A 27,329-nucleotide genomic window follows, 5' to 3' on the forward strand; every position below is an offset into this window, starting at 1 on the left:
GGGGGGGGCTTAATCGTCCGGTTTTTGCTGCTGGGAACAGCATTGATAAAAAAAAAAAGAAAAGAAAAAGCTGCAGCAAGCTCCACGTGACTCCTGCAGCCTTTGAGAACATTCTGGAGCTGATTTCATTCACTGATCACCAGGGCACTCATTCATCCTCTTTTCCTGCTGCAAGGTCGAGATGCTGCTCCGACGGCTCTCTCCCCCCCCCCCCCCCCCCCCCCCCCCCCATTCGGCGAGACAAAGATAAATGTGTGCGCACATACCCTTACACAATGACCCTGTAGTAGTTTACACTGCATGTAATGCAGTGTGGCACCGAGTAGTGACTCACATCTATGCGGCAGTTTGGTAACGTCAGTAATAACGTGAGGAGTAAGCTGTGACACAGTCTGCCTGCTCACTGCTGACTGTTTCATTTAAAGATGTCACGTCAGGGCCAGGTTTCAGCTCGGTCTGTCTTTCTACTCATTATAATAAACATTTAACATATTTAAAGAGTGTTTGCCTATCCTGCTACTGTGTCTGTGTGTACATTGAAGGGAAAGAGAGGTGCTGGGATGGAATATTACGCAGCCTGTTCTACCTTCACAGTGATGCATTCAATTATTCAATCAACCATGAAGATCTCATTTGATAGTTTCTTTAAATTCTCCAGAGCATCCAGCTTTTTGTTTTTTGAGGTTGAGGTAACAGCACTAACACTACTACATGATCAAAATAGAGGGGGGGGGGGCTACATGTCTGCTCCCTCTGCTCTCCGGAGATGACTGTGTGTCTAAGGACGCAACTCTGAAGAACCAATCGGAGAGGACTGGACAGCAGTAAGTCTGTTGCAGGATGTCAACCGTGCACGTTTGGACAGATATAAAGAGGCGACTATAACCATCCATCCATTAATTAGCTTGATCATTTTTTCCTGTTGGAGGTCGCGTGGGGCTGCAGCTGATCCCAGCTGTTGTTTTCATTGGCTATAACTAATGTCTTATGTACAGTCTGTGGGTTTAACTCAGTTTATCTGTCAACAATGTTCAAATCTTCAAAAGATGTTGTTGACGTTTGAATGTTTCATTTCATGATGATAAACAGGAGAACTCTGTGGACTTCCAGGATGGTCGACAGTCCCAAACATTTCCCAGATAATTATTCATAATATGCAAATTCCCAACTCAGATCATTGGCTCGGCAATAAATGTTGTTAATGAGCTGACGAGTGAAATTTACGGACAGACAGTTTTGTCTGAATAAGCCTGACAACAGGAAAAATGTATTTAGTTCAGCACTTTGACTTCTTACTGATGTGGCTTTTTGATCACCAACAGATGGCCATCCTGCTGCCTCTCCCTTCTGTCCACACACACACACACACACACACACACACGCACACACGCACACACGCACGCCGTGCATAACTTATTTACCACAACTCAGCAGATTACACGGCCCTCCAGATCTTGAGGTCCTGACCATCACGCAGGGTCTGTGGGCTTGAACTGGTTGTTGCAGAGACGGAGTGGGGAGTTTGGCATGCACAGACTAAGGGGCTCTATTGTTGCCTGTGTTCAATCAGGAGCTTGTTGTCTCTCCTACACTCGTACCGTCTGACCTGATGGCTGGAAGAAGCCTTTTCTTTTGTTCCAATCACTCCGCTACATCTGCTTCTCTTTCTTTAGATTTCACGGCCAGTTTAAGTATTGCATCACTCCTTTAAAAGTCTTGCACTTCATATTTAAACGATCATGGATTATTATTATTTGTAGGTCAACAAAGTGTGTTTCACTGTGTGGCCTACCTACAAAGAACTAGGACATCAATGGAGACTCTTGATACCTATCAGGGGAGTGTTTTCACCTACTTAAGCCCACATGAAGACTCCTCTTTCACTCTCTCTCTCTCTCACTCACTCTCTTTTATCATAAGGCCGGTCTTGTTGAAACTGCCATTGTTCACACCCCCCCCCCCCCCTTTTTTTTTTTTTTAGTTGTTCCACAGAGTAGAACAAAAACTCTGGGTGACTCTGCTTTCAGCCATTATCTGAAGTGCTGGAACAGAGCAGCTGGAGCGAGTGACACTGTTAAAGCAAAACTAAACACAGACCACTTCTGGCTTTTATGAAGTGGTTTTACACTTCAAATAGATGTTAATGCTTTATTTCTCTTTAAGTACTGATTCTAATACAACACATGACACTGACTCAGATGTGTTTGTATCCTATAATAATGTTGTTGTTGTTGGTGGCATGTGTAAGGCTTCACAAAGCTGTAGGAAACCTGGCTTTGCATTGCATCGTGCTGCCTTCACATACTGCACAAACGGGAAGCGGCACCAGCTGTCGGGTTTTTCAAATTAAATCCTTTTAAACTGTAAGTGTAAAAACTGCACTTTGGATCATAAACAGCGTCGTCATGGAGACGATATGTGGGCACAGTATGTTTCTTGATCAGTGAGGTGAATCCGCGCCGCCAGTCCGATGGTAAATAATGTCAATGTCAGACCCGGTATGAGATCGGATCGGTCCCATCTTTGTGATTGATCATTATGATTAAAGTTATTGATAGAACATTCCTGAAATCTGAGTTTGCACACATTTTGACCTCGTCTTATTTTTTTCATATATTAATTTTTCGTGACATTTTCCCTTCGTCCCTATCAACACGTGTACCCAAACAAACCAGTGTCCTCTTTATCCTCGTGCATGATCATTTCTCACAGAAGCATTTTACGACGCGCTTCCTTTTGTTTTCACTCTTCCCTCTCCATTTCAGCCGCTTATAAGAAACGCTGAATTCTCAAGCTGCTCGCTCAGTAACTTTCCCTCCTGCTCTCCCCTTTCCCCCTCGTCCATGACCCACTTTGGAGTTTATAGCTTCGCTCTCTGGAATGAAAACGGCGAGGAATTTTCCTCTCTCCATATGCCCTTCTCCATACCCACTCCTCTGAAACCTTTTCACCTCAAATGATGTAAACACATGTTGGAGTGTGTGCGTCATGACCATTATTTACAGGAGCAGGATGTGTGTCGAGGAGAGCCCGTCTCCTGGATGAACAGGACATTATTTCTTATTTGGCAGCCCATTCGGAGTTGATCCTCTCTCTGTGGACATTAGTGACTAAAAACAGAATCCTGTCCCGCTCTTTGAAAGCAGCATGGAACACTTCACCGAGTGTGTTTGATTGATTATTGACAAGCAGACAGTGCATCTGCCCCTCACATTATACAAACGTGGCTGTGTGTGCGTACGTGTTCATCCTGTCCCCGTCCTGTCAGTGTCCAGAGCGGCCTCAGGTGGCTCGCTGGGAACTCATAATGATTTTTGCCTCTAAACATGGCTGAACGATGTCACAGGCCTACCCACAGCGCTGACGCAAAACGGAGTTTATATCGTGACGTCATGAGTGGCGTGCGTCTGTTATACAACATGTGTTGGTTTCTCTTTAGAGCAGGGGTGTCCAAAGTGCGGTCCAGGGGGCCTTTTGGGGCCCTTGAGGGGATTTTTTTGCAGCCCACGACTTCAATCAAAGAATCAGAAGATTTTGGCCCGAAAAAAAACAGATAAAGAAGAAACGGAAAAAATCAAAGTATTTGATGTCCTTTTATTAAAGAGTTTCTTTTGTGAACCTTTTCATTCTGATCTACAAAGCCTTAGTATTTTTTGAAAAAAAAAGAAAAAAGAAAGCAATAGTTTCTCACCGCAATTTATTGTGTATTTACATTTATGTAAGAGGTCAGAAAACAATCTTTGAAGTGTGTGTGTGTGTGTGTGTGTGTGTGTGTGTGTGTGTGTGTGTGTGTGTGTGTGTGTGTGTGTGTGTGTGTGTGTGTGTGTGTGTGTGTGTGTGTGTGTGTGTGTGTGTGTGTGTGTGTGTGTGTGTGTGTGTGTGTGTGTGTGTGTGTGTGTGTGTGTGTGTGTGTGTGTGTGTGTGTGTGTGTGTGTGTGTGTGTGTGTGTGTGTGTGTGTGTGTGTGTGTGTGTGTGTGTGTGTCACTGTGGCTGAATCTAACTGATTCTTCTGACAGTTTTGGCCCCCAAGAAAAAAATGTTTGGACACCACAAAAGAAACATCAGAGAAGTCATCGGCTGATGGTTAACGTACTGATTGGTGATGAAAGGACACATGGTGCTCTAAATACTCAGCATGGTCTGTTTACATTTAGCAGCCATGGGGCAGATAGCTCTGTAAAATGTACCTGCCAAACGAAGACAATCTCCACACGTTTGGATCTGAAGCATTCAAAAACAAACCAAGGATTGACATTAAAGCACTTCAAATGACCAGTGGACAGTAAGATATGTGATGGGACAATCGACCGCCATGTCTCTGCCTCTCAGGTTTCGTATTGCAGTTTGTTTTTGAACTCCGTCCTTATCAAGCAGGTACATCTTAAAAAAAAAATTCCCCTCAGCCAAAAATGTTCCTGCTTCCTGCAGGAGAAACCAGCTGATAAAAATAGCGGCAGCTGACCTCTGGGTAGCTGCTGTCTTCATGACATAACCACTCTCATATTCCCCAGAGATGTTACGATGAGGAAGTTGGACGTGTTCTCCCGGTTCAGAACATTTCCCAGGAGACTTTCAGAACAGGACGTTTCAGCTTGACCCTCATTTCCATTTCATGTTTGTCTATAAACACACGTGGAATCTTTTTGTCGATTTCATTTGTTAGATTTTGTTTGTCTTAAGATAAGAGTTTGTGGCGCTCTGTTTTTGACACGGGGGGGGGGGGGAGCTTTATAAAGCTCCGTACGGAAGAACATGTACCATCAAGCCGCTGGAGGTCTTCAGCGTCTTGCTTTAGTTTCTGTGTTGCTGTACACAGACTGTAAAAGTTGCATCAGAAGTGTTGCAGTGTTCCAAACGGCTTCGCCTGGGGTGAGGGTGTTTCTTACTGTGCAGCTATGCTGTGGTTTCATATCGCAACACATCTCTTCTTCTCTGACCCAAATTCTAATGTTGTACAACCCCCAAATTGTTTCTTTGCCATAAATGTCTCCTGTGTTTTATAGCACGAAACATTCCCTCCTAAAGAGAAAAGAAAAATTTATTTTAAATATGGTTTTAAAAAATGAGAAAGTAAAATAAGAATGTGTCTGTACTTTCATTCAGTCATTTCATGAAGAATGTTTTTATGTGTTCTGTGCTAAGCGTTATAGATTTTGTTGTTTCCACTTTTTTATTTTAACTGGGATGTCTATGATACAGCACAAACCATTTATCAGAGCCCAAAGTTACTAAATCATTTCATCTATTCTTTCTAACGGCTCGGCTTCTTCCATCAGGTTCCTCATGTTCTAAACGTTGACTTGCTAGCACTGTTCGGTCAGGGCTGCATCGGTTTAACGTCGATATCGGCTGACGTCGGTCCTGTTGACAGACATGGGCGAGCTTCAGCGAACAATCCACCGATGTCAAGTAACCGATGTGAATGTGTCCCATCAGTCCACCTGACTCATTCAGAGAAGAGCTTGTCTTTTTTTAACGGGCAGAGGAGTTCTACAGACTGTGATCTGTTTCAGTGATAAAAATGTGGGAGAAGTCGTCGGCTGTGTGGAAATATCACCCGTCGTTTGTCAGAAGTTGTTGCTTTTTGTTTTTTAAATGTTACAAGGATATGCTGGCTGCCAGGTCTCTTGTTTTGTTGCCCAGTCGTCCACACGCTCCACCCAGCCCCATGTAAGTCCTCAGATGTTCTATTTTAGAGCCTGTGGATTTTTTTTTTAAAGCACCCTTCCTGAGCAAAACAGATCCTGTTTCCGTACCTCCTCCCTTCTCATATTTTCTCATTGTCCGAACAGAACATGTGTTTTTGTGTATGCAGGAAGGAATGAAAGTAAGCGTTTTATTATTGTGTTAATAGTTGTTGTTTGCCTCGAGAGAGAGAGCACTTACAGTCTCCAGCTAAATTCCAGGAACCATTCCTGAAGGCTCGGCCAGTTAAGATGTGTCCAAACACATCCTGTCGCCATGGAGACGGGACTGTGTAGCATATGCAGCTGTTTCAGTTAGAATGAAAAGGTTTTCAATGGTTATATTATTAACGGTTTGCTGTTCCTGGGCGAAGGACTGTTGTAGAGTCAAGTGTGGTGTGTTTTTTGTTGCTGAGTCATCATCCCTGCTGGTCTTTATCCCACAGAATAAAAAAAAAACGGGGACTGGTTTTGATGTGACACGAACAGAGCATCCAGCATATTTTAGTCGAGCAACACCTTTTTATTTTCATCTGGTCGTGGTATGTTTGCAGCATCTATCGCAGGAAGAGAGTTAAAAAGATCGCAGTTCAAGCCCTTTATCTTTTTTTTGAATTAGCGATGAAATAATTGAAACAAACTTTGAACGTGACACACATTCACACTGTTTGCCAACATGAAGCTCTAGGTCAATATAGAGGAGGATAATAACCTGGGTGAATGCCAGGTGACCTTAATATTGACTGTTTGTGTAATGCCGTCTGCATTCAGCTGTGCAGTCAGAACTTTTATTTATTTATTTTTTTACAACTCGTGACTGGAGGAGGGATTAATGGAGGCAAACAGATGAGATCCTGCTGAAGCTTAGTGGATCCATCCTGGAGGAACTGTGGTGGCCCCAGGTTCTTAAGTCCTTCTAGAAACTGTCTGGCTCAGTGAACATGTTGGTCTCTTTCTGGTTGATCACAGAGTCGAATCTGAACGGTACTGTTCTGAAGTGTTTCCATGTCATTATGAGTACTGTGTGTTTACAGGAAGAGTGTGAGTAGACTGATTCTACTGAATGTTGTGAAAGAACCTACATCCCCATTTCCAAGGAAATTCGTGGAATCATGACTCCAGTTTCCTGTTTCTTTCTTTTTTTTTATTATTTAAACGCTGAAGCAGTCTGGCTTGTTTCCAGTGCAAACTTAAATTTTTTTTTTTTTCATGTCGCAGAACAAGGCTCTGATGTTTGTCTTCCTTTTAGTTTTTTTTTTTCTGTCTCATCAAATAAGCCTCGTGTTATCCGTCTCCTTTGTAAGGTGTCAGTTAAAGACGGGCGGTGTTTTCGACCCGGCGTTTGTGGTTGAGTTTGTTGTCGACGTACGGTTGTTTGTGCTGCTGTTTACGGCCGGTGCTGTTGTGCTGACGGCAGTACAAAGCTTACAGCCAGTGTTCCAGAGCGTCGGGGCAAAAAAAAAAAAAAAAAACAGAGCTCAGCATTCACACAGTAACCCTGACAGTGGACTAACACACAAATCATCTACTCTTAAGTTTCTTATTCTGGTGCGTAAATGATGGAAAACAGGATCATTTGACATTCGTATTGATCCATATTGATATTTATCACAGTGTATAAACTGATGACATTAATCCTTCATGCTGTAGCTCTGCTTGTTTTTTCTCTCAGCTGCCTCACTTCCAATGACGACAGATCAGCCAATCAAATCATCTTGAGCTGCTTCATCTGTCCATGCTCTTAAAACATGCTCTCATTACAGCTCTGTCCACCACCAGGCTGTTTAGTCCGGAGTAATTGAACAGATCATGAACAGTGACGCCTTTTTTGTCGAGGGTGAGCTTTTCAAATGTCCAACAGCAGCTTTCTTTGTGAGCTTTTGTTGAACTTTTAAGTGATTTCTGCTCTCGTGCTTTTCACAGAAGCTCGACGACACACAGGCTGTCTCATGCTCTGTAGAACACAGCTCCTTTATTAGCCGGGCTCAGCTGACCGACTCAGCCCACATCAAAAAAAAAAAAAAAGTCAGTGAGCAGCACTTGCTCTCTCAGTTGATCAAACACAGTCTGTCTTTCAGGCAGACTGTGATTTCACTCCATGTCCCTGTTCATGAAGTCGCCGATTTTGCAATTAAAGGTATTACCCTTCTGCATTTCCCAAAACTTTCTTTGCTTCCCTGATATCTTTTTTTTTTTTTGTATCACCTTGCAACTTGCAGGTCATTCATTTTGTACATAAATGCATCGCTTTACATCCTGAAGGGTTGCATTTCAGGAAGCAGTTTCATAAGTCATCAAAAATGAGGAAATGTCCAAAAATGTTTGTCCAAATGCAGAAAACATACAGAAATCTCTCAAACCAGCTCCGTTTTGTTTTTGTTTTTGTTAAAACTCATCTCTATGATGTTATCACAACCATCAGTGACTCCACTGTGGACTAGACAGTCTCGACTCTTGTTTTGACTTGCCAGTTTTTGTTATCACACCACGCAGAGCCTTCACTGCTCGCGATAAGGACGAGGAAGGAACGGGTGCTGCTGACTGCGTTTTGTGCTGGCCAAGGCCTGGTTGTGTAACAGCTGGCTGGCCTTTACATAAGTGCTGAGGTTGCCAGTGTTTTGCATACATGAGAACAGATAATTTGGAGACGCGTTGCCCTCGGTAACAGTGGCCCTCATTGTGTTTTGAGGAATTAAAAAAAAAAGGCCTGTTTGTGTTGGGACTATTTTCTGCTTCAGCTTATCAGGAGTGAGGCGTGTGAAAAGATGCAAAGTTGAAAATGTTTTTGTTTTGAATGTTATATAACCTGGCACTACAAGACCTCACGTTACCGTGTAAAGCGTCGACTTTTATTCATATTCTGAGAATGAAAAAGAGTTTGAAAGTGTTCACCAGCCCAAGTGTTGTTCAGTCAGTCAAAAAGAAGTGCGCCTTGTGGGTCACGTGTTGTTACTGTGACGCTCTTCTGAATAAATACGATTGTAAAAAAAGTTGTTTTCAGCTACACGGCAGATAAAACGGCGGCGTTACTAATCATCGTATTACTTCATTTTTTCAGGCCTATGAGCGTCGCTTTCCCACCTGTCACCTCATCCCCATGTTTGTGGCAAGTGACGTGGTGAATGAGGAGACCAGCGAGGACGGTTCCACGCTAAAGGTCGAGCGTCGCTGTGCCCTGGACGTTGACGCCCCGCGCCTGCTCAAAAGGGTATACTGCATTTGACTTCTTACATCTTGAGAGCTACACACAGAAATTTACCAAGTTACTTGTTGCCTCTTGTTTCATGAGCCGGTTTTTTTTTGCCGTGTGTTTTGCAGATCGCTGGTGTGGATTACGTCTATTTCATCCAGAAAAACACGCTAAACCGGAAGGAGAGGACCCTTCACATCGAGTCCCACAACGAGACCTTCTCCAACAGGGTCATCATCCATGAGACCTGCTGCTATTCGGTCAGCAACAAACACAACCCTGTGATGTCATATGCAAGCATGCATGCATGCACGTCTTCCAAAAGCACACGCTTCTTCTGGTAGACAAACGAGCAAACGCGCTCACGTTCTGTCAGGCTGTTGATCAGCTGCTGACGGGCGAGCTGCCAGCAGAGCAGCTATGTTAATGTTTGAGCCTCCTCTAATCTCTGCTTCCCTGCAGAGAAAGCCATGTCAGGACTAGCACTTAGCATGCAGCTAGCTATCTCAGCCCGTCTCGACGTGTGAATTATTCAGCACCATCACATCCTGGCTGATTGTTTTCAAACACTGATCCCAAGACAGCATGCTTTCCCCTTTCCTGCTCGCCTCCTTTTTTTTTCTTCTGTGAGCTGCATGCTTAACTCTGACTTCACATCTGCGTATGCATGAATGGTCAGGCTTTGAGTTAATGAGGTCACCAACTGGAGTGCTAATATTAGGTCTGAGGCTGCATAGAGAGGTTCTTACTGCGTGGTCTAACAGCGACTGGGATGGACAGCTCAATTAGACGGGCTTAATGGACTGACTAAAGAGGAAATATTTTGTGATTTTAAGGGGAATGAAGCTTCCCCTTAAATCACAGCGTGACCGAAAAACATCCAAAACAAGATGTACTTCCATAAAAGATGCAAAGATTTAAAATGAATTTAAACAAGTTTTTGAAAAAAGAAGGGTTTATGTGCTCAATTGCTCAAATTGGAGTAACAGTAGAATCATTCTTTAAAACTTTAAAACGTTTGGTCTCGTACTTTATATTTGACTGAGTTCAGTTTCTGGCTGCAATGATGGCAGATTCAGTTTCTGATACGGAGTCTGTAATCATTATTTTATCAAAATGACCCGCTGTTGTTTTTCTTGAACTGATGAAAGAGAGAAGCTAGTGCAACATGTGCAATGCTGTTTGCCGAGGAGAGAGGACAGATAAAATGTCCTGTTTGAGTAAGTCGATGTGTCGGAACAAAACAACAAAAACAGAAGGTCAGAATAGTAAAAAAAAAACTAACGCACACACTATGGGGAAGTGCTTTCAACTCAGCAGGCTGATGTTGCAGCGTTGCTCTTCACATAACCAGCTGCACTGAACAAAAAAACCCCCATTAGAGTTCTGCAAAGAAACGACAAGCTTTTTATCATAAGACGAGCCTTTAATGATCCACAGAGGAGAGAGACAGATGTTACAGCAACACAAAGACAACAAAAGCAAGAATCAATACCAATCACACTTAGAGTAGATATCTATTAATACTACAAGAAGGATAAGCTAGTAATCCATGGAAATATGCCTGGACATCCTGAGGTGTGGCTCAGCACATCCCTATAAAATATATCTGGTGTCCACAAAATAAAAACCACATGTCAGTCCTGTTTACTGTCAAACTTCCCATTACTGTGACAGATAGATGGAACATAGCTTTTATTCCCCTTCGGTTTATTTCTAATTGAACATCACCTCGTCTGACCTTTACACATCACCTCAGAAGATTCAAGATGTTTTATTTGTCACATGCTCGTACAGATGTGCAGTGAAATGTAAGGACTGTTCTGCAGTCCATGCAATAACAATAATAACAATAAACACTCAGTTTAGCAATAATAGAAGAATATAAAATAAAAGTTAGAGTTATTTGAATGTAAACAGTTTAAAGTGTCAGTGTGTAAAAGTAACCAGGGTCATGTAATGTTCAAGATTTACAAAAAGATTATTGAATGTACAAAAAACATAAAAATGTAGAGCAATGTAAATAAAAATGTAAAAAGAAAAATTTAAACAATGTCCAGGGGTGTCAAAGTGCAGATTTAAGTTTTTAACTGAAATATGCGTGTGTGTGTGTGTGTGTGTGCGTGTGTGCGTGTGTGTGCGCTGCTCTTTTTGAAACCTCCAAACTGTCACATTTGAAGAGCTGGCTCATTTGATATGGACAGTCTGGCACACACACTCCCACATTGGGGCGAAAAAGTGCTTTCTGTGTGAGTCACCATCAAGTGAAGCTTAGTGTTGAGTAACCATGGTAACCTGTGTATCCAGTATAAATGACAGTACATGCTTGTGATTTTTTTTTGTTTTGTTTGAAGGTTCACCCAGAAAATGAAGACTGGACGTGCTTTGAGCAGACTGCCAGCCTGGACATCAAGTCCTTCTTTGGCTTTGAGAGCACCGTGGAGAAGATCGCCATGAAGCAGTATGCAAGCAGTATCAAAAAGGTGTGTGTGTGTTGGTAGACCTAACAATTACACACACACACGGGAGTCCTTTGCACAAAATCACAGGTTTACGAAGGAAGGATTGTTTCCGTGTGTGTGTTGCATTTTTTCCTGAACTGACATGAGTCTGTTTGAGCAGGTCTGTGAACCATGATTCAGTCAGGCTGGATTTGCATAAAAGTGTTTTATGTAATCTCTTTGAGTGGACAGGTGTATTTCACTGTGGACTCAGTGAGTCATCAGCTTTCATTCCTGCTAAATGTGAGAAATGTTTCATCTGCTCCCTGTGGTTTCTCTCGACATTACTTAAGTACAAATTCAACATTCAGAATCAGAAATCCTGTATCGATCCTCAGAGGTGATTCAGTATCATAAGTATCTTTTATTTCTGTCTCTTTTACTAGTTCTGTGTATTGATGACTTTGGTGTGTGTTACCTGTGTTTCTCAGGGAAAAGAAATCATCGAGTTCTACCTAAAGGAGCTGGAGGATGAAGGGATTACCGAAGTGCCGCGCTGGACTCCTTCCTCCCTTCCCCTGCCTCTCCCCAGGCCAACCAGCCTCTCCACCAGCCCAACTTCTCTCCCCAAACTCGCCGTCACTCCCTCTGTTTCTATCCCGCTGCCCGTCGACACAAAGGACAGCGCCTCTCCGGATGCTAAGCAGGACAGCAGTGCGCCTCAGACAGACAGCCTAACAGACATCCTGGCTGGGACGCCTGAAGGTGTGTACCTCCACATGATTAAAAAAACTGATGAAGACGACCCCTGGTGCGACTAGAAGCATAACTTTTCTACCCCGTTATAACTAAATAAGTATTCATGTCTTATGGTTGCAGATAAACTGGATGCAGACTATATCAAACGTTACCTAGGCGACCTGACCCCACTGCAGGAAAGCTGTCTGATCAGACTTCGCAAATGGCTGCAGGAGACGCACAAGGGGAAGGTAAAGATCTGTTTTCCAGCATACAGTCAAATGAAATATAAGTATGAAAGTTGTTTCCATATCTAAAAATAAAACAGGGATGTCTGAAGAGTTGTAGTTTTCAGCTATCTTTAACATGTTATTGATAACAGTAGTTTATTTAAATGAACCAGTTATTAACATTCTCACACGCTTCAGATCCCGAAGGACGAGCACATTCTGCGTTTCTTACGCGCCCGAGACTTCAACATGGACAAGGCGAGGGAGATCCTTTGCCAGTCACTGACCTGGAGGAAGCAGCATCAGGTGGACTACCTGCTCGAGACATGGAGCTCACCACAGGTCCTTCAGGACTTCTACACTGGAGGCTGGCACCACCATGACAGAGGTAGGCAGTGTGTGTGTGTTCAATAATGATCTGATCATTTTAAACCTGAGCCCCTTTTTACCTTTTGGTCCAAATGTCTAACTGACACTGTACACCTTGTTCTTATCCCTGTTGTGGAAGCCACAATGAGAGATGTGATGGCTGCTATGTAAATAAATGCAAATGGGAAAGATGGTCAAGGGACAGGCTTTGGTGGAGGTGGTTGTCTACTGCTGCTTTAAAGAGTTACACACTGGTTTTAAAATGTAAGCTGTGATTCCCTTTTAATAAGTAAGCTTGTAAGCTGAAAGTTATGGAGGAAGTCAAACCAGCTAAAACAAACAAAACAAAAACATGACCATTAACAAACAATGATCAAAAATCAGCTCTGCACACAGCTAGGCCCACATTTCTGTTTGATGTTGGCTGTTTTTTTGTTTTGTTTTGTTTTTTTTAGCTGGTTTGACTTCCTCCATAACTTTCAGCTCTCCAGTTTCTTACAGACTCAAGTTACATACAGACACGCACCACGTCACTCTAAAGGACCCCGAGTCTTCAGCCATGCCAATGAATTAAATATGAAACCGATTTGCCAACACTACATGGTTACCCACATGAGACACGCACACACACAGAGCAGAATGACTGTTGACATAATCACATACCGATTACTTTTTATTTTCCCGCATCACTGGAGACGTTTTTCACCATGCACATTTCTCAGTAAGCATTTGTTCGGGTTTGTTCAACAAAACACAAAAGAAATTCTCTGGTTACACAATCACGTCACTCTTCCACCACAGATGACAAGACAAACTATTTTAATATTTGCATGTAACATGAAGCCTTACAGAATGTAAACAGAGGGATAGATTGCGTTCATATTTGTTTTCCTTCCCCAGATGGTCGTCCTTTGTACATCCTGAGGTTGGGCCAGATGGACACCAAAGGACTGGTCCGCGCTCTCGGAGAGGAGTCTCTGCTCAGACATGTATGTAACACAAGTTGAAGTCCACTTCAGGCTTGCATGTTAAAGAGGGCGATATGGTTACAGGTCAAGCAGTTGGAAGGATTACTCTCTCTCTTGAATTTATTTATACTGGCATGTCCTGACAAGTGCATCAACACCAGGATGTATACAGTGCAGTACATTTATAAATAGCCAGCTTGTGTTTATAATGTAGCCCTGAAAGTAAGCCGCTCTGGAGAACGAGCCAAATGCAAGATCACTTTGGACCAATGAATTCATGTTGTGTCCCTTTAGGTGCTGTCGATCAACGAGGAAGGTCTGAGACGATGTGAAGAGAACACGAAGGTGTTCGGCCGACCTATCAGGTATACCTTCTGTACCAATCACTTCTAACTGAAAAATGTCGTCCGACAGCAGAAATAATGAGCGTCAATTTGGCTCATCAGAATTTCCAAGTCAAAATGCCAAAAGGCTTTGGTTCTAATGTTCAGATGTGGAATAGCTGCTCTTGTTTACAACAGTGCAGTCATGGAAGTTGTCCAGTACAATAATTACAGGACTGCATGTTTCATAGAATTTAGTCATTGGTATTTTCCTGACATCCATATGATCCATGATCCATGATCATGCAGTATGAAAGTATAAAAGTCTGTTTAACACTAAGGGGGGAAAAGGCTTGACGGTTTTATTAGGAATATTAATGACGAGCTAAAATGAGTGAACGTATAAATTGTCCTTTGCTCGAGCTGCAGTTGCCTGTGGCCTGCATTGTGTTAGCAGGCTAATGTTAGCTTCACATTCTACATAAGCGACCGTGATCTAAAGACACTTACGTGACATCCTAATGAGCAGTGAGTCCGTTGTGTTATTCAGCTTTATACCCAAGGCCGTCCTGTCCATGTAAACACGGCTCTGACAACAGCACAGCTGGCAGGACTCAGAGAGAATTACAGGATATACTCGATATCTGCTGTATTTATGTGTAAAATATGACAGTCCTCCTTAAAAAGGCAAATTTTGATTACAAAAAAAAAAAGTCTCGTAATGTTAACTCACTGGCAGCACACATGAATGCTTTTATCAGCATAATGATAGTATGAGATTTCAATGTGTTAAAACAAATGCAAGAGCTGAACAATTCTTTAAATTCTGATCGTTAAAGCTAGATAGAAGAAGTTGAGCAGTTTGTACCCTGGATACAGAGCAGCATGTGGGATTCCAAGGGAGAGAATGCTCATGGGTTTTCTCTATGTGCACTCTCTCATATGTAGAGAGAGAGATGGTATTTTTTTTCCGTCGGCACTCAAACTTGAGGAGGTGGCTGGGATCAGAACCAGGCGTGTGAACAATGAATAGCTGTGACGTCATAGTTTAGGAGCCAGGGCGGATGGATGGAAAAGGGAGGAAGTAGAAGGAGGCAGCAAGGGAAGAGGGACGCTCCAGAATTAGCAAGCTTCACCACTTAAGCCTCGCTTCAGGGTGACAGGTGCTAAGTGGTTGGAAAGAGGCCGTCGAGCAATTGTGCCTTTCTCAACACATTTTAATCCCCCCCCCCTCTCTCTCTCTGCCTCTTCTGTAGCTGTTGGACGTGTCTGGTAGACCTGGAGGGGCTGAACATGCGTCACCTGTGGCGACCTGGAGTCAAAGCGCTGCTGAGGATCATCGAGGTTGTGGAAGCCAACTACCCAGAGACTCTGGGACGGCTCCTCATCCTGAGAGCTCCCAGAGTGTTTCCTGTCCTGTGGACACTGGTGAGAGCGAGCAGCTTGGGCGATCTGCCCTAGTGTCCTCACAGTACCTGTGCATGTGGATTTAAAGCAGTTTCAAGTCTTTGGTCCGTCTTCTTTTTTTAATTTTTGAGACAATAATGTAATATAACATTAAAAGTAGGGCTGCCCATGTATAAAGAGCTCCTACTTCTCTCTTCTTTGCATCGTTTTGACATACATTTCATGATTGAAATTTGCTTTTTTCACGGGTATCAGAAAACTTGGCTTGAGTAGCAAGGCTGTAAATGTTAATAACATTAATTAACTCTACATGACAGAGGAATACAAAAAGGTCATATTTAGCTGCCTCACTTCAGGGTGTCGGGTGTTGAGTAAGCAGAAAGCAAGAAGAACCTTTGAATAGTTTGATGCCTGTGGAGCCACTTTATGTTTCCCAACTCGACAGCAGACGCATACATATAGTTTTTTCTGTCGTAAAGTTTCTATACACTCAATCGATGTGACCATGAACATATCAATGCTCCTCCGCCCTAAGGTGAGTCCCTTCATTGATGAAAACACACGCAAGAAGTTCCTCATCTATGCAGGCAACGACTATCAGGGCCCCGGAGGGCTGGTGGATTATATCGACAAGGAGATCATCCCTGACTTCCTGGGAGGAGAGTGCATGGTGAGTGTCTAATGTAGACTTAAAACTCGTTTCCACCAAGCGGTTGGGTTCGTCTCGATACAGCACGCATTTTGTGGTGTTTCCATCCACTAAAGCTGTGAAAGATCCCCAAATTACCGTCCCGTAACGTGCTACTTTTTGGTACCCTTCTGTTGGGCTGCCAAGAATATCGTTCCGGCACCTGAAAGGCTTATACCGCCTGCCAAATATGGCACGGTTGGCTGTGGAAACACAAACAGGATCGGGCTTTACCGAACCAAAGCATACCAAACTGTACTGATCCATACCAGACCGCTTGGTGGAAACTGGGCTTTAAACTCTGACATTATCTTTTGAGGTTATGGTTAATTTGTACATTGGAAGTGAGGTTTTCCTCTACTGTCCTCATTCTCTACATGTTTGTTCCTTTGCGTTCATATGCATGACTTTTTTTTAATTTTTTTTTTTAAAATGCAGTGTGAGGTACCAGAAGGCGGACTGGTTCCTAAGTCGATGTATCGCACAGCCGAGGAGCTCGAGAATGAAGACGTTCGCCTGTGGACTGAGACCATCTATCAGAGTGCAAGCGTCTTCAAGGGAGCTCCACATGAGGTGGGACTTTATTTTAGAGGCCGCAAAGTGAGGAGGACAGGACAGCTGTGACGCCTGTGGGGTTTATGAATGAACATGGAGGGCACTGCAACAGAGAGCTGCTGTCTTAGTTCATGTTCTGCCATCTAGTGGACGCATGTAGTACATGAACTCTGTGCTCTTTTTTTTCTTCTTTTTTTTGGACAAAATGTGTCATGGCTATGAGAAAATCTGTCCGCAGTGACATGCAGTTAATCCTGTTGCATAATTCCTGCCACAGGGAGATGCATCATCGTTATGCATAATCGGCCCTCTGGAATGGTTTTAATTTCATTCGAAGCTGTAAAGCAGATGGTCAGGTTTTTCCTCTGTGTCGTTGCTGAAATATTGAGTAAAGGAAGAAGAATACAAGTTTTCCAAGTATGAAGATAAATACTTTTAAAGTAATAATGAAACATTTGTCTGTACTTTTTTTTAAACTTTTTTTTTTTTTATAAAGTCCAGTGTCAGCTCAATCTTCTCCCCTCTCCCCCGTCCCTTTTTCTCCACCACAACCAGCTTCTGATTGAGATCATTGACGCCTCCTCAGTCATCACCTGGGACTTCGACATGTGCAAAGGAGATGTGGTTTTCAACATCTACCACTCTAAGCGGGCTCCTCAGCTCCCACGTAAAGACCCAATGGGAACCCACGGCATCACATCCCCGGGAGGCAACAACGTGCAGCTCATCGACAAGTCCTGGACGCTGGGACAGGATTACAGCATGGTCGAGTCTCCGCTCACCTGCAAAGAGGGCGAGAGCGTTCAGGTGAGGTGACAGATTTACATTTGATAAATGCTTTTTGATTATGAGGCGGGAAAGCCTATTATATTTCACCGTTGAAATATGCTGAAAGGGGAAATCCTACGATTTTGAATGCTTTATTAATCAATCAATAATTAACCATTTAGCTCTGGAAAGAATATTGCGAGGGTTGTTTATTGATGTTGTCGGGTGAATCTGTCCTCCCCCTCAGGGCTCGCACGTCACCAGGTGGCCAGGTTTCTACATTCTCCAGTGGAAGTTCCACAACATGCCAGCCTGCTCGGCCACCAACCTGCCCCGAGTGGACGACGTGCTGGCCACCCTGCAGGTCTCCTCGCACAAGTGCAAAGTCATGTACTACACCGAGGTGCTGGGCTCTGAGGACTTCAGGTCAGTAACTCTGTGAGTTTAGGACCAAAAAAAAAAAATGAAATAAAAAGAAGTACATTGTATTCATTAGACATGTTTGTATACGTGTTCATATTTTGCTGTTTTTTTACGTGGTGTTAGTGTGGTGTTTGGACAGATTTGATTTGAAACATTACTCCTACATGACTGCTCATTTTTCACTCCTGCTGTCTCTCAGTTCCCCCCTCCCCCTCTTTAGCCTACATCGTAGCACCACATGTGACTCGGTATTTTTCCTGATTTATGTCTGTTATGTTGCTAAATGACCTTATTTATAGCCTCGAGTGCATCACGAGTCGTCCAGAGTTATTCTAATTAGGATGCTTCCCTTCTTTTAAAGAACTTTTTGATTCAGCTTTTATCTGTCCAATCGGTTCCTGTTCTGTTGCTCACAACCCCCTCTATCTTCTCCCCCTGCTTTGTCTTCTTCCTGTGAAGAACGGCTTGCTATGATGTGCAGAGTTTGTAAGTGGCTCAGTTTTCGCCCCCCCCTTTTTTTTGTTAGCACTAGCTCATTGTCATTTCTGCTTATTTAAACAGCACCCTCCATGGCAGTCATGCTTCTAGTGCAGAGAGGAGATGTGTTTTTTCTGCATCTGTTTCTTGCTTATGGCTTTAATTAGACTTGGCTCAAAGGAAGATGTTGTTTTTGCTCACCATGAGCAAAAGAATGATTGCACTGAGCCTGCTGTCTTAACTGTCCACTTGCTGGCTTCAGTCACCCTGCTTGCATGTTTAACAACATTAGAAATCTTAGAATGGGTCTAATGTCAGCGCTCAGTTTGTCTGAGTCACAACACACACCCACATGTACACTTGTGTCCATACTAACAGATCTTGACTGCCATTTGTAGGTTTTTCTTTCCGTCGTTCTTTTTCTACTACCAACTAACCGAATCTCACTTTGCCTCTGCATACACCGAGTCTTTCCAACAGACCTGAGATGATCATTCTAGCAGTATTTATCATTAATGCGAGTGGTTGACAAGATTCAGATTTGAAATCTGGATGTTTTCCAAACTTTTACTGAACTTTGATGAAACTGAGGAAACCCCTGTTTTCTTATATCTAAAATGCACACATCCAGTACCTAGCAATCCTAATAGAAAAGACAAGACAGAGTGAGATGGTATTAGTGCAATACACTTATTGTGTATGTATTCAACTAATTAATTTACAATTCTACCAAAAATACCCCAGTAAGATATGATAGTTGTGAGCTGCACAAACATATTTGTCAAACCTGTCCATTTTATTCCTTTGATGCCCCAAAATGAAAAAGTTTCGAGATATTAAATTATCAATTATCATGGAGATTTTTCAGATCGCTGTTTGAAGAAACATTTTTCCGTCAAATTAAATTTAGACGTGATTTCCTGCTTTATGAGTTCTTGAAAGCACAAAACTGTATCATTAGAAAAAGACCTAGTGTATGTTTGAATGCAAACATGCAATGCAGGGAGTGCTTGAATCATTAGAACACATCGAAACACTTGTTTAAAATCCATTAAAAAAAAAAAAAATCAAACCTAATGGAAAGTGCGTCATGCTTTGCCGAAGGCAGCCAAGCCTTTAAACATGCAAAGACTCCTTTTTTTTTTTTTTTGGTTTTGCATGTGGGACAGAGGATCTGCTCTGCATTCAACAAAACGTTGAACTAGCAAGAACCCTTTCCCCCTGTAGTTTAAAAAAAAAAAAAAAAAAAAAATACTTTAGTGTTTGCAGCCTGCGGCTGGGCGGGATTAAAGTGTGCCACACAGAGTGAATTAACCTCCGTGCTGTAGCTTTGATCTGGCTGCATGGTTCTGCATTACGAGCACGAGTTGTGCACGCAGAATGCATCCAGTTAGTCACACGCAGACTGTGTTCACTCTGGTTTCAGATAGTTCACTATTTAAAGTGCAGAATGTCGAATTTGTGTTTGCTCACGTGTTCTGTGGATCTCTGTCTCTGACCTCAGGGGTTCCATGACCAGCCTGGAATCGAGCCACAGCGGCTTCTCTCAGCTCAGCGCTGCCACCACCTCCTCCAGCCAATCGCAGTCCAGCTCTATGATCTCCAGGTAGAAACAGGAAGTTGAGAACTTCAGTCTCTACATCCCCAAACCCCACTTTCCCCATCAGCCCTTAAGATCAACACCTAAGCCAACTCTCCTTCTTCCCTTCCTCGTCATCATCTTTGGACTCTGTTCCTTTTTGCACAGACAGTCTTTATGGAACTGAAGCATGCTTGCACAAACAGAAGACAAAGAATAAATCTGAGGCAAAAAAAAACAAACAAACAACAAAAACCGAGACTGTGTGTACAGTTTTAAGGGCTGATTTGTTTTGCACAAAAGGTCGTATATTTTCTGTGCCTGGCATCTCTGCTGGGCAGCGTTTGAATTTAGCAGAATGTTTGCTTACGTCATGTCCTGTACAGGCTGGAAAAGTTAACGGTCTGGAGATGAGTTGCGGTGCTTCTGTGGCACTGGAAGCAGGAAGAAGCAATACCCGACAGGACCAGATAAAGACACTGGAGGCGCTGTTACAAATATGCATTAACATGTTCTCCTGCATTTACAGTACTGAGACAACGTATACCTTGTTCATATGCGTTGGATGATAACTGGATGTGCTGTTACATACATAGAAATTGTTTGTCATAATACCACAGGGGTTTGTTCAGTGTGTGTGTGTGTGTGTGTGTGTGTGTGTGTGTGTATGTGTGTGGGTGGGTTAACTCCGAACTCGACCTGTGTAGAACAACACCTGCATTAAACGAGTTCTTGGAGTTAGCGAGCAGGTGCAGTTTACGAAATAATCACAACGTTGATACTGTAAAAATAACGTTCACAATCGTTTATTTTTCTGCAGCTGAGAGAGTCGTACGACTTTCTTTTTGTTGCTTACTTGGCAAAACCCCATTTCGTACATCTCACGAGGGCTTTTTTTCATATCACGAAGTCGTTTGAACGTTTGAACTTGGGTCTGACTCTCAGTGAAGCAATCTGCCCAGAGCAATAACATGAGTTTGATTTGTAAATGTGTGAAATATTTCTATTTATCATGAAACGTGTGTATGTGTGTGGAGGATAATGGGTGCTGAGTGCAGTTAAACTTTGAGGTGTGTACAGATTGTGTACAGACAGAAAGGCAAACTGAGCCAGTAAACTGCTAAACGTTGTGGCAACAACTTAATCACTTTATGTCCAGGTTTTTATTCAGCCAGGAGAGGAACAAAGAGAGAGGGGGAAAAAAACAAAGCCAGCTTTTCACCTGGACGTGTTTATTTTCCTCAGAATGACCACATATTTAGCCAGCTTTCTGTGCAGCTTCTGCATTATTAAAAGAACTCGAGTCAAAATCAAGTCGTGACGGACATGCCTTGTCACTGATTCGTGAATGTGCTACTGATTGGCTCGTGCTCCTAACCATTGAAACTCCTCACATTTGAAAGGTGGGGGTGTCATTGAGCAGGACTGCCATCAATCTCTGCTTATTTTTCAGTGTGAATTAGAGTTGTGTGGATTAGAGATGAATGTTACTTTGAACTTATGATTTAACGGTGCACCAGTAGACCGCATATTGAAACTGTACTTGTGTTGGTTGAAGTTTGTTACTGTATTTTTTTTGCCCTTGTTTTGGAGACTTGACAGGAGTCAGCGGTGTGGTGTGTTACTGCATGCTCATTTGGTGATGGGGTTCACAGATCAATGATATCAAGTTTGAGATTTAGCCATTTTAAGAGTCATGTGTCAATAAATACCATTTTAGCCTTTGTAAGCATCACGTAGACGACTTCCTGCTTTCTTCAGGGTCTTCAATGTAATAGACGAGCAATTGTAAGCAGAGTGAACAGTTCTATTAGCAAAACAAACAAAACATGCTTTTGTGAATCACTTTATTCAGTTGATGACTTTACTAAGATCTGACACGCTGTTACCGTGGTTACGGAGTGGCGCTGACAAAAAAAATAAATCTAAAATCATCCCTGCTGATAGTTTTTCATACATTAAACTGCTTGTCTTTATATATCAATGAAAGGTCAGCTTGTGGTAACTATGTCATTAACTGCAATAATATGAAATGCTTTACTGAGAAGAAGGACCTCCTCCTCATATTGTGGGCTGTAAAGTGTGTATGTTGGTGTAAAAGGATGAATGTTGGAAACGTTGGGATAAACTGTAAAATAATGTGTAAACACTCCCTTTTATCAGCAGGTGTGCTTCTCTACGCTCTCTTCTCCTAAAGCATGTGTAGAAACAGCACAACTCTCCTCACGTCACCTGCGAATCCCTGCAGACTTAGTTTCCATTTTTCAATAGTTTGACTGATGATGAAACAACGTTCAGCAGCAGACTGAACTTCTCTAGACTTCCCTTGTTTCTCTCTCTCACTCTCTGTACACTCCAGTTTGCCGTTTTGCTTTGAAACACTTTTCACTTTGTATATCATAGAAAGCAGAGTGGACCTTGATTGAAGCCATAGGAGAAAAGAAGTGTGCTCGGATCATTGATATTGTTTGGTAGGCTTACATTAAGTGTTACAAACACCAGAAACCTCCCTCATTCTATTCTCTCTTCTGCCTCTCTGACTTGAGCTCTTACAGTTGTGTCCATGTTTCTTCAAGATCTCATTGACAAATGAGGGCTATAACTATTTGTCTTGAGTGTTTAAAATATTTGTCTTTTTCTCCTTTGCAGAAACCATTGCATATCTTCACTTTACCTTGATGTGATGAATTGTGTAACAATGTCATGTTTGGATTAATAAGAATATTGCGCCTTTACATTTTTTTTTTTTTTTAAAACATTAAACTTGAATTATGAGAAAATACGAATGTGTGTCAGTCCTTTCATGTGTTCAATAGTTTTGCCTGTGATGAATGAAATCAATGACGTAACATCCCATATTTCTAATATTGATTTGACTTTGAAAGTTTGTCATGGCCAACATTCTCTGAAATTCAGACGGCACAAAATAACAAATTGGTATGACTATCAACCTACAATCATAGATTTATAAGGAGTTGTTAAATGTTAATCAATGATTACATTTAAAAAAATATTTTGTTTGCTGCATCAGTACCTAAAATGATACTAAGAAAACCTAATAGCTAAATCTCCTCTGAACAGTTAGCTTGTCTTTTCCTCTCTGGATTTTTGGCAGTTCTGCCATACATATCTGTGACAATCAATCAAAATACAGCGTTTTGGATTTTGTACAGAATGTATACAGTTAAAATGTCTAATTGACCAATCCTTACTATAATGTCCTTTTAACATTATTCTCATCATTTTAATAATATTTACTTAATATAATACTCAATATTTCCTCCCCTCCGGCAGGTGTTACAGATCACTGTACGTCAAGACAACCAATCATAAGAAAACAGTTTCTTCCCTCAGGCTGTCACTCTGATGAATGCTAAACAGTCACAGTGTCAGACAAGCTGCTGCTGTGAAATAACCCTGAACTAAACTGTCACTGTGAATATACATTTAATTTAAATGATCGTCTATGCAAACTATAACTACCTCATGTTTACTTCATCATCCCTTTGCACTACTCACCACTGCACTATTATCTTATTTAGTCTTGTACATATTAGTCTTCAATTACCTGTTTTTATTTAATTGTTAATATTTAATGTTTACATTGTACAGAGAGCACAGTCTACCGAAGTTAAATTCCTTGTACGTTAAACATACCTGGCCAATAAAGCTGATTCTGATTTACATGCACATATAGCCAAGTGACAGAAATGGATTTAATGACCTCAGTATTAGTTGGCCAAAAGGGGAAACGTGTGTAATATGGACAATTGATTACACATTCTGTTATTTTACAGATATTACACATTATTAAATTGATTGTGTTACATAAAGGTTTAAGAAACCATTTTGAATTCATTACAAAGTTGTAATCCAAATTAAAAGATAACGTAAAAATACGTTAAAAACTGAAAAAAGAATACAAAAAATGCTTCGGATGATTGTTACTTTGAAAAAAAGTTAAATTCTTCATGGACGTGTGATTTACTCTTTGAACCACTAGATGGCAGCGGGGACCTGTGTAAAAACCCATGCCAAGTTACGCCATACGCAAACTCCGCCCTTACAGTGACGTCAGTACACGGAAGCAAAACAGGCAGGTAATTCATCTACGGCAGACACCTGTGTTCCTGGGACCGCAGAGGTTGATTTTTAATTTTTAAGAAACCAACAGGCCTGCTCAAATGTGCGCTGCTCCTGCAGAAGAGCTGGTCAAGCAGTGGGAGAGGTCAGAGCGACATTCATGTGAATATACCAGAACTTTAAACACTCGACTACAGTATCAGTATGTCTATATAGGCTACATTTAAAAGTCATGTAGGTGCAGTACAGTGGTGTCACTTATCAATCGCTTTGTGTTTTAGAACTGATGAGATACAATAAAGAAGGCCTACAGCGCTACCAAACTCTCTGTCACTATGTTGTTGCCTGCAGCTCTGGACGCGTGCCAACACTATATATACCTCAGGATTTGTGAGTTAGTTAGTTATGACAGGGCCAGACAGGAAATCACAATTCAATTCAGTTTCCATACAAAATTCAACTTTTTTTTCTTCAATTCCACCTATTAATTTTAGTGTAAAACCTCTGGTCTCAATGCAAAATATAACATTTGGTCTGTGCCAACACAGGTCTGACTGAGGACTGATGTAATTCACAATAAACCTGCCAAAACTCGAACAATTATTTGTACAAAAACACAAAACAATGTTTTCAACCTTAATGTTTACGGTTGTTGGTTGAACTAAAGCAGCTAGGACTTGTAAAATGTTGCCTTTCTGTCTTTAAAAGTTCATGTTTACATCAAATGCATGATGATGAGACAAACCACCATTGCAGTCATATAGTTGCCTTGTAACATTTTTGAATATTTTAAGAACCCCCCAGTCTGTAGTTTGACATTAGGACTTTGTAGGACCAGCGCAGTAAGATGAATGAACATTCACTTAAGCAATAACTATGTGTAATCTTAGATTGTTAACCTAAATATAAAAGCAATAATAAACAAAACCTATGCAGAAGTTGTAGATAAAAAAAAAATTAATTGCGGTCTCAATTTAGTCTTTTTTACAGGTGAATGCAGTTGCAAAAGTGGTTTCAGGGTTTTTTGTTTGTGTTTGAGTATCAGTCCTCTCGACTCCACTGTGTTGTCTGTGCAGTGAGCAGGCCCGTCTCAGGCAGCAAGTGGTGAATGAGGATACTGAGGACTGGCAGCGGTGTCCAAACTTCTCTGGCCTGGACCGTGTTGGAGGAGTCGACCTGTCCTTCATCAAAGGAGATGATGTCAACGCCTGTGCTCAGCTCGTGGTGCTCAGCTACCCTGACCTGGAGGTGAGCTCCTCCCTATCAACACCAAGAAGCTACATAGGAACTAAGAAATCCCTTTGCTTTGTCGACCTCTGGTGGTAGAGCAGTGCACAACAACTTATATAACAGAAGACCATCATTTTTGCTGTAAAAAATTGCTTTGAAAGAAAGATCCGATAACATCCTTAATAATGCAACAATATATCCTGTTGTAAAATGTAATCACCGTTTTGGATTTGTCCCTATTTACTTGATTTGGTTTGTTGAAAGCAAGGTTGGAATAAGTAATTTCCTGATGACACGTCACGTAACAACTTTAAATAAGATGTTTTTATTGCTCCTGAATGCTGGATGTCTCTGAACAGACTCCAGCAAATGACTCATCCCTCCACAAAGGCTGTCTGCTGGATTTGTGAGCCACTGAAGTGATTTTATTGGTTTAAATTGTCCTTCATAACTTCTCCCTTAACTTCCAGACGATTATGATTAAGCAGAGATCAGTGACACCTAACCAAATCATTAAAGTCATGGCTGCAAACAAAACAAGCCGAGGAGAACAGCAGAGTTACTTGTCCCTCTGTAGACTCCTTTCTATTGGTGATACCTTTCATTCATCATTTAGTAGATTTCAGCACATTCAAAGCTCCAGTGAGAAGTATTGAACTACAGTAGTTATAAAACAGACTGGAATCAATACTGATGCTTCGAGATCACAGGCATGTCCAGACCTTTCTGACTGGGGTGACCTACCTGGCGCTCTGATGTACGCAGGGGTGGCATGAAGTGTGTGTCAAACCCACCCAAATGATGTTCATTTTTTAACCCTTCTATCCCCACGAATGATCTATACTTGTAAGTTAGACAATTATAAAAAAAAATCTATACAGGACGAGAAGTCAGACACTAACACCACCTTTTGACAGTTCAGATAAACGTTTGTTGACGTGTTTATAAGTTTTATACAGACTTTTATACCACGTACACCGTATTATCTTGCTCTGTCGCGATGGTGGGTGTTGACGTACGAGGGTGCACAACGCTGAAATACACAGGAGTGCACATGCAATGCACACGTATCTGGGGGAATTTTGATGCACGAACCCAGCAAGGCTAATGAAGTGCTGTCCAGTAATGGGATTAGTCTCCCTCCATGATTTTAATTTACCTCCTACACTTTCACATAAAGCTTTTGATACAAACTAATATTGACATCCTGTAGCTTCGTGTGTTCACTCCTGGGGGACTGAACTAAATATCAATCATTCAGTAAGCATTACAATGAAATTCTTTCAAACAATAGATCATGACAATTTTCCAGCAAACATTCTTGTCTGGCCATCCTGGACTTGACCCATTGTGCAAATGCAAATTCATCAGATGTTTCAGTACTATAACTCTAACCTGAAATTAAAGCTGGTCGAACAGAAAGACAGAGTTGTTTATAGAGAGGAGGTACAGACGGGTACTGTTTTTTTTAGGCTGAAAAGAAATCTGATGATGATGAATTTGGTAGATCAAATTACAATATTTTTACAATATACAGTCTACATCAGAGGATCAGAACTTAATCTGGGCTTTTGACTCGGAGTATGCAGCTTAACAAAACTTCCCTTTTTATACAGTAGATACTCTTTAAGTAGATCTGACAGCTACAGTGTTTTGTACTTTTATAGAAATGCTATCATTTCAATGCAAACCATGTGTATTGATGTCCAATTGAACTTTCTGCACTTCGAAGGGCTTCTTCTGATCAGCTAGTTCATCAACTACCCAGAAAACTGAATGGCGCTGTATGATTTTATTGCCCAGTAGATAGCATGCAAACTTGAGACAGGCGTAGTGTGACCATTCAGATAATCTTGAAACATTTGCATGTGTCACATGTTGGTTCTTGTGACAATCAAACAATGATAAAATGGGGTCTTCGATACTAAGAGCATATTGTTGCCGTTGACTTATTTCATTGACTATAGAATATGTTTTTGTAATCAGATGCAATTCTTCCCCAATATGAACACAACATGGTAACCTGAGCAGGATTACTTGTCCGATGTGCTAAACTCAACATGAAGTAACAGATGTTTTACAGTGGGCCAGATGGGGGGTTGTTAGTCATAATTTTGCAAAGGTTCAGTTTGCCGTTAGTTTGTAACACCAACTGGCCCATTCAGTACCACAGCT

The 27,329-nt window shown here is 41.8% G+C and overlaps 2 protein-coding genes across 5 annotated transcripts in view; both read left to right on the forward strand.

The window, feature by feature from the left end:
• LOC306820099 (SEC14-like protein 1) overlaps positions 1–21,030 on the forward strand; it is a 29,906-nt gene extending 8,876 nt beyond the window's left edge. The window contains exons 3-17 of one of the 2 annotated variants that reach the window (XM_079337778.1): positions 8,744–8,893; positions 9,004–9,135; positions 11,230–11,358; positions 11,808–12,081; positions 12,196–12,305; positions 12,483–12,672; positions 13,554–13,642; positions 13,916–13,986; positions 15,201–15,372; positions 15,887–16,021; positions 16,478–16,612; positions 17,150–17,401; positions 17,610–17,788; positions 18,245–18,271; positions 19,767–21,030. In XM_079337778.1, coding sequence (XP_079193904.1) covers positions 8,744–8,893; positions 9,004–9,135; positions 11,230–11,358; positions 11,808–12,081; positions 12,196–12,305; positions 12,483–12,672; positions 13,554–13,642; positions 13,916–13,986; positions 15,201–15,372; positions 15,887–16,021; positions 16,478–16,612; positions 17,150–17,401; positions 17,610–17,788; positions 18,245–18,271; positions 19,767–19,872 — 2,151 coding nt within the window. In that variant the 3' untranslated portion in view covers positions 19,873–21,030. The remainder of the gene's footprint in view (positions 1–8,743; positions 8,894–9,003; positions 9,136–11,229; positions 11,359–11,807; positions 12,082–12,195; positions 12,306–12,482; positions 12,673–13,553; positions 13,643–13,915; positions 13,987–15,200; positions 15,373–15,886; positions 16,022–16,477; positions 16,613–17,149; positions 17,402–17,609; positions 17,789–18,244; positions 18,272–19,766) is intronic. The other variant, XM_079337779.1, reaches the window with a different exon arrangement.
• Positions 21,031–23,898: 2,868 nt separating this feature from the next.
• The window catches only part of LOC306820109 (endonuclease V-like), a 68,230-nt gene continuing 64,799 nt past the window's right edge, over positions 23,899–27,329 (forward strand). Inside the window, exons 1-2 of one of the 3 annotated variants that reach the window (XM_079337801.1) lie at positions 23,899–24,069; positions 25,001–25,172. In XM_079337801.1, coding sequence (XP_079193927.1) covers positions 24,026–24,069; positions 25,001–25,172 — 216 coding nt within the window. In that variant the 5' untranslated portion in view covers positions 23,899–24,025. The remainder of the gene's footprint in view (positions 24,070–25,000; positions 25,173–27,329) is intronic. The other 2 variants (XM_079337803.1, XM_079337802.1) reach the window with 2 other exon arrangements.

Source organism: Symphodus melops (genome assembly GCF_947650265.1).
Source record: "Symphodus melops genome assembly, chromosome: 2".
Classification (NCBI taxonomy): domain Eukaryota; kingdom Metazoa; phylum Chordata; class Actinopteri; order Labriformes; family Labridae; genus Symphodus; species Symphodus melops.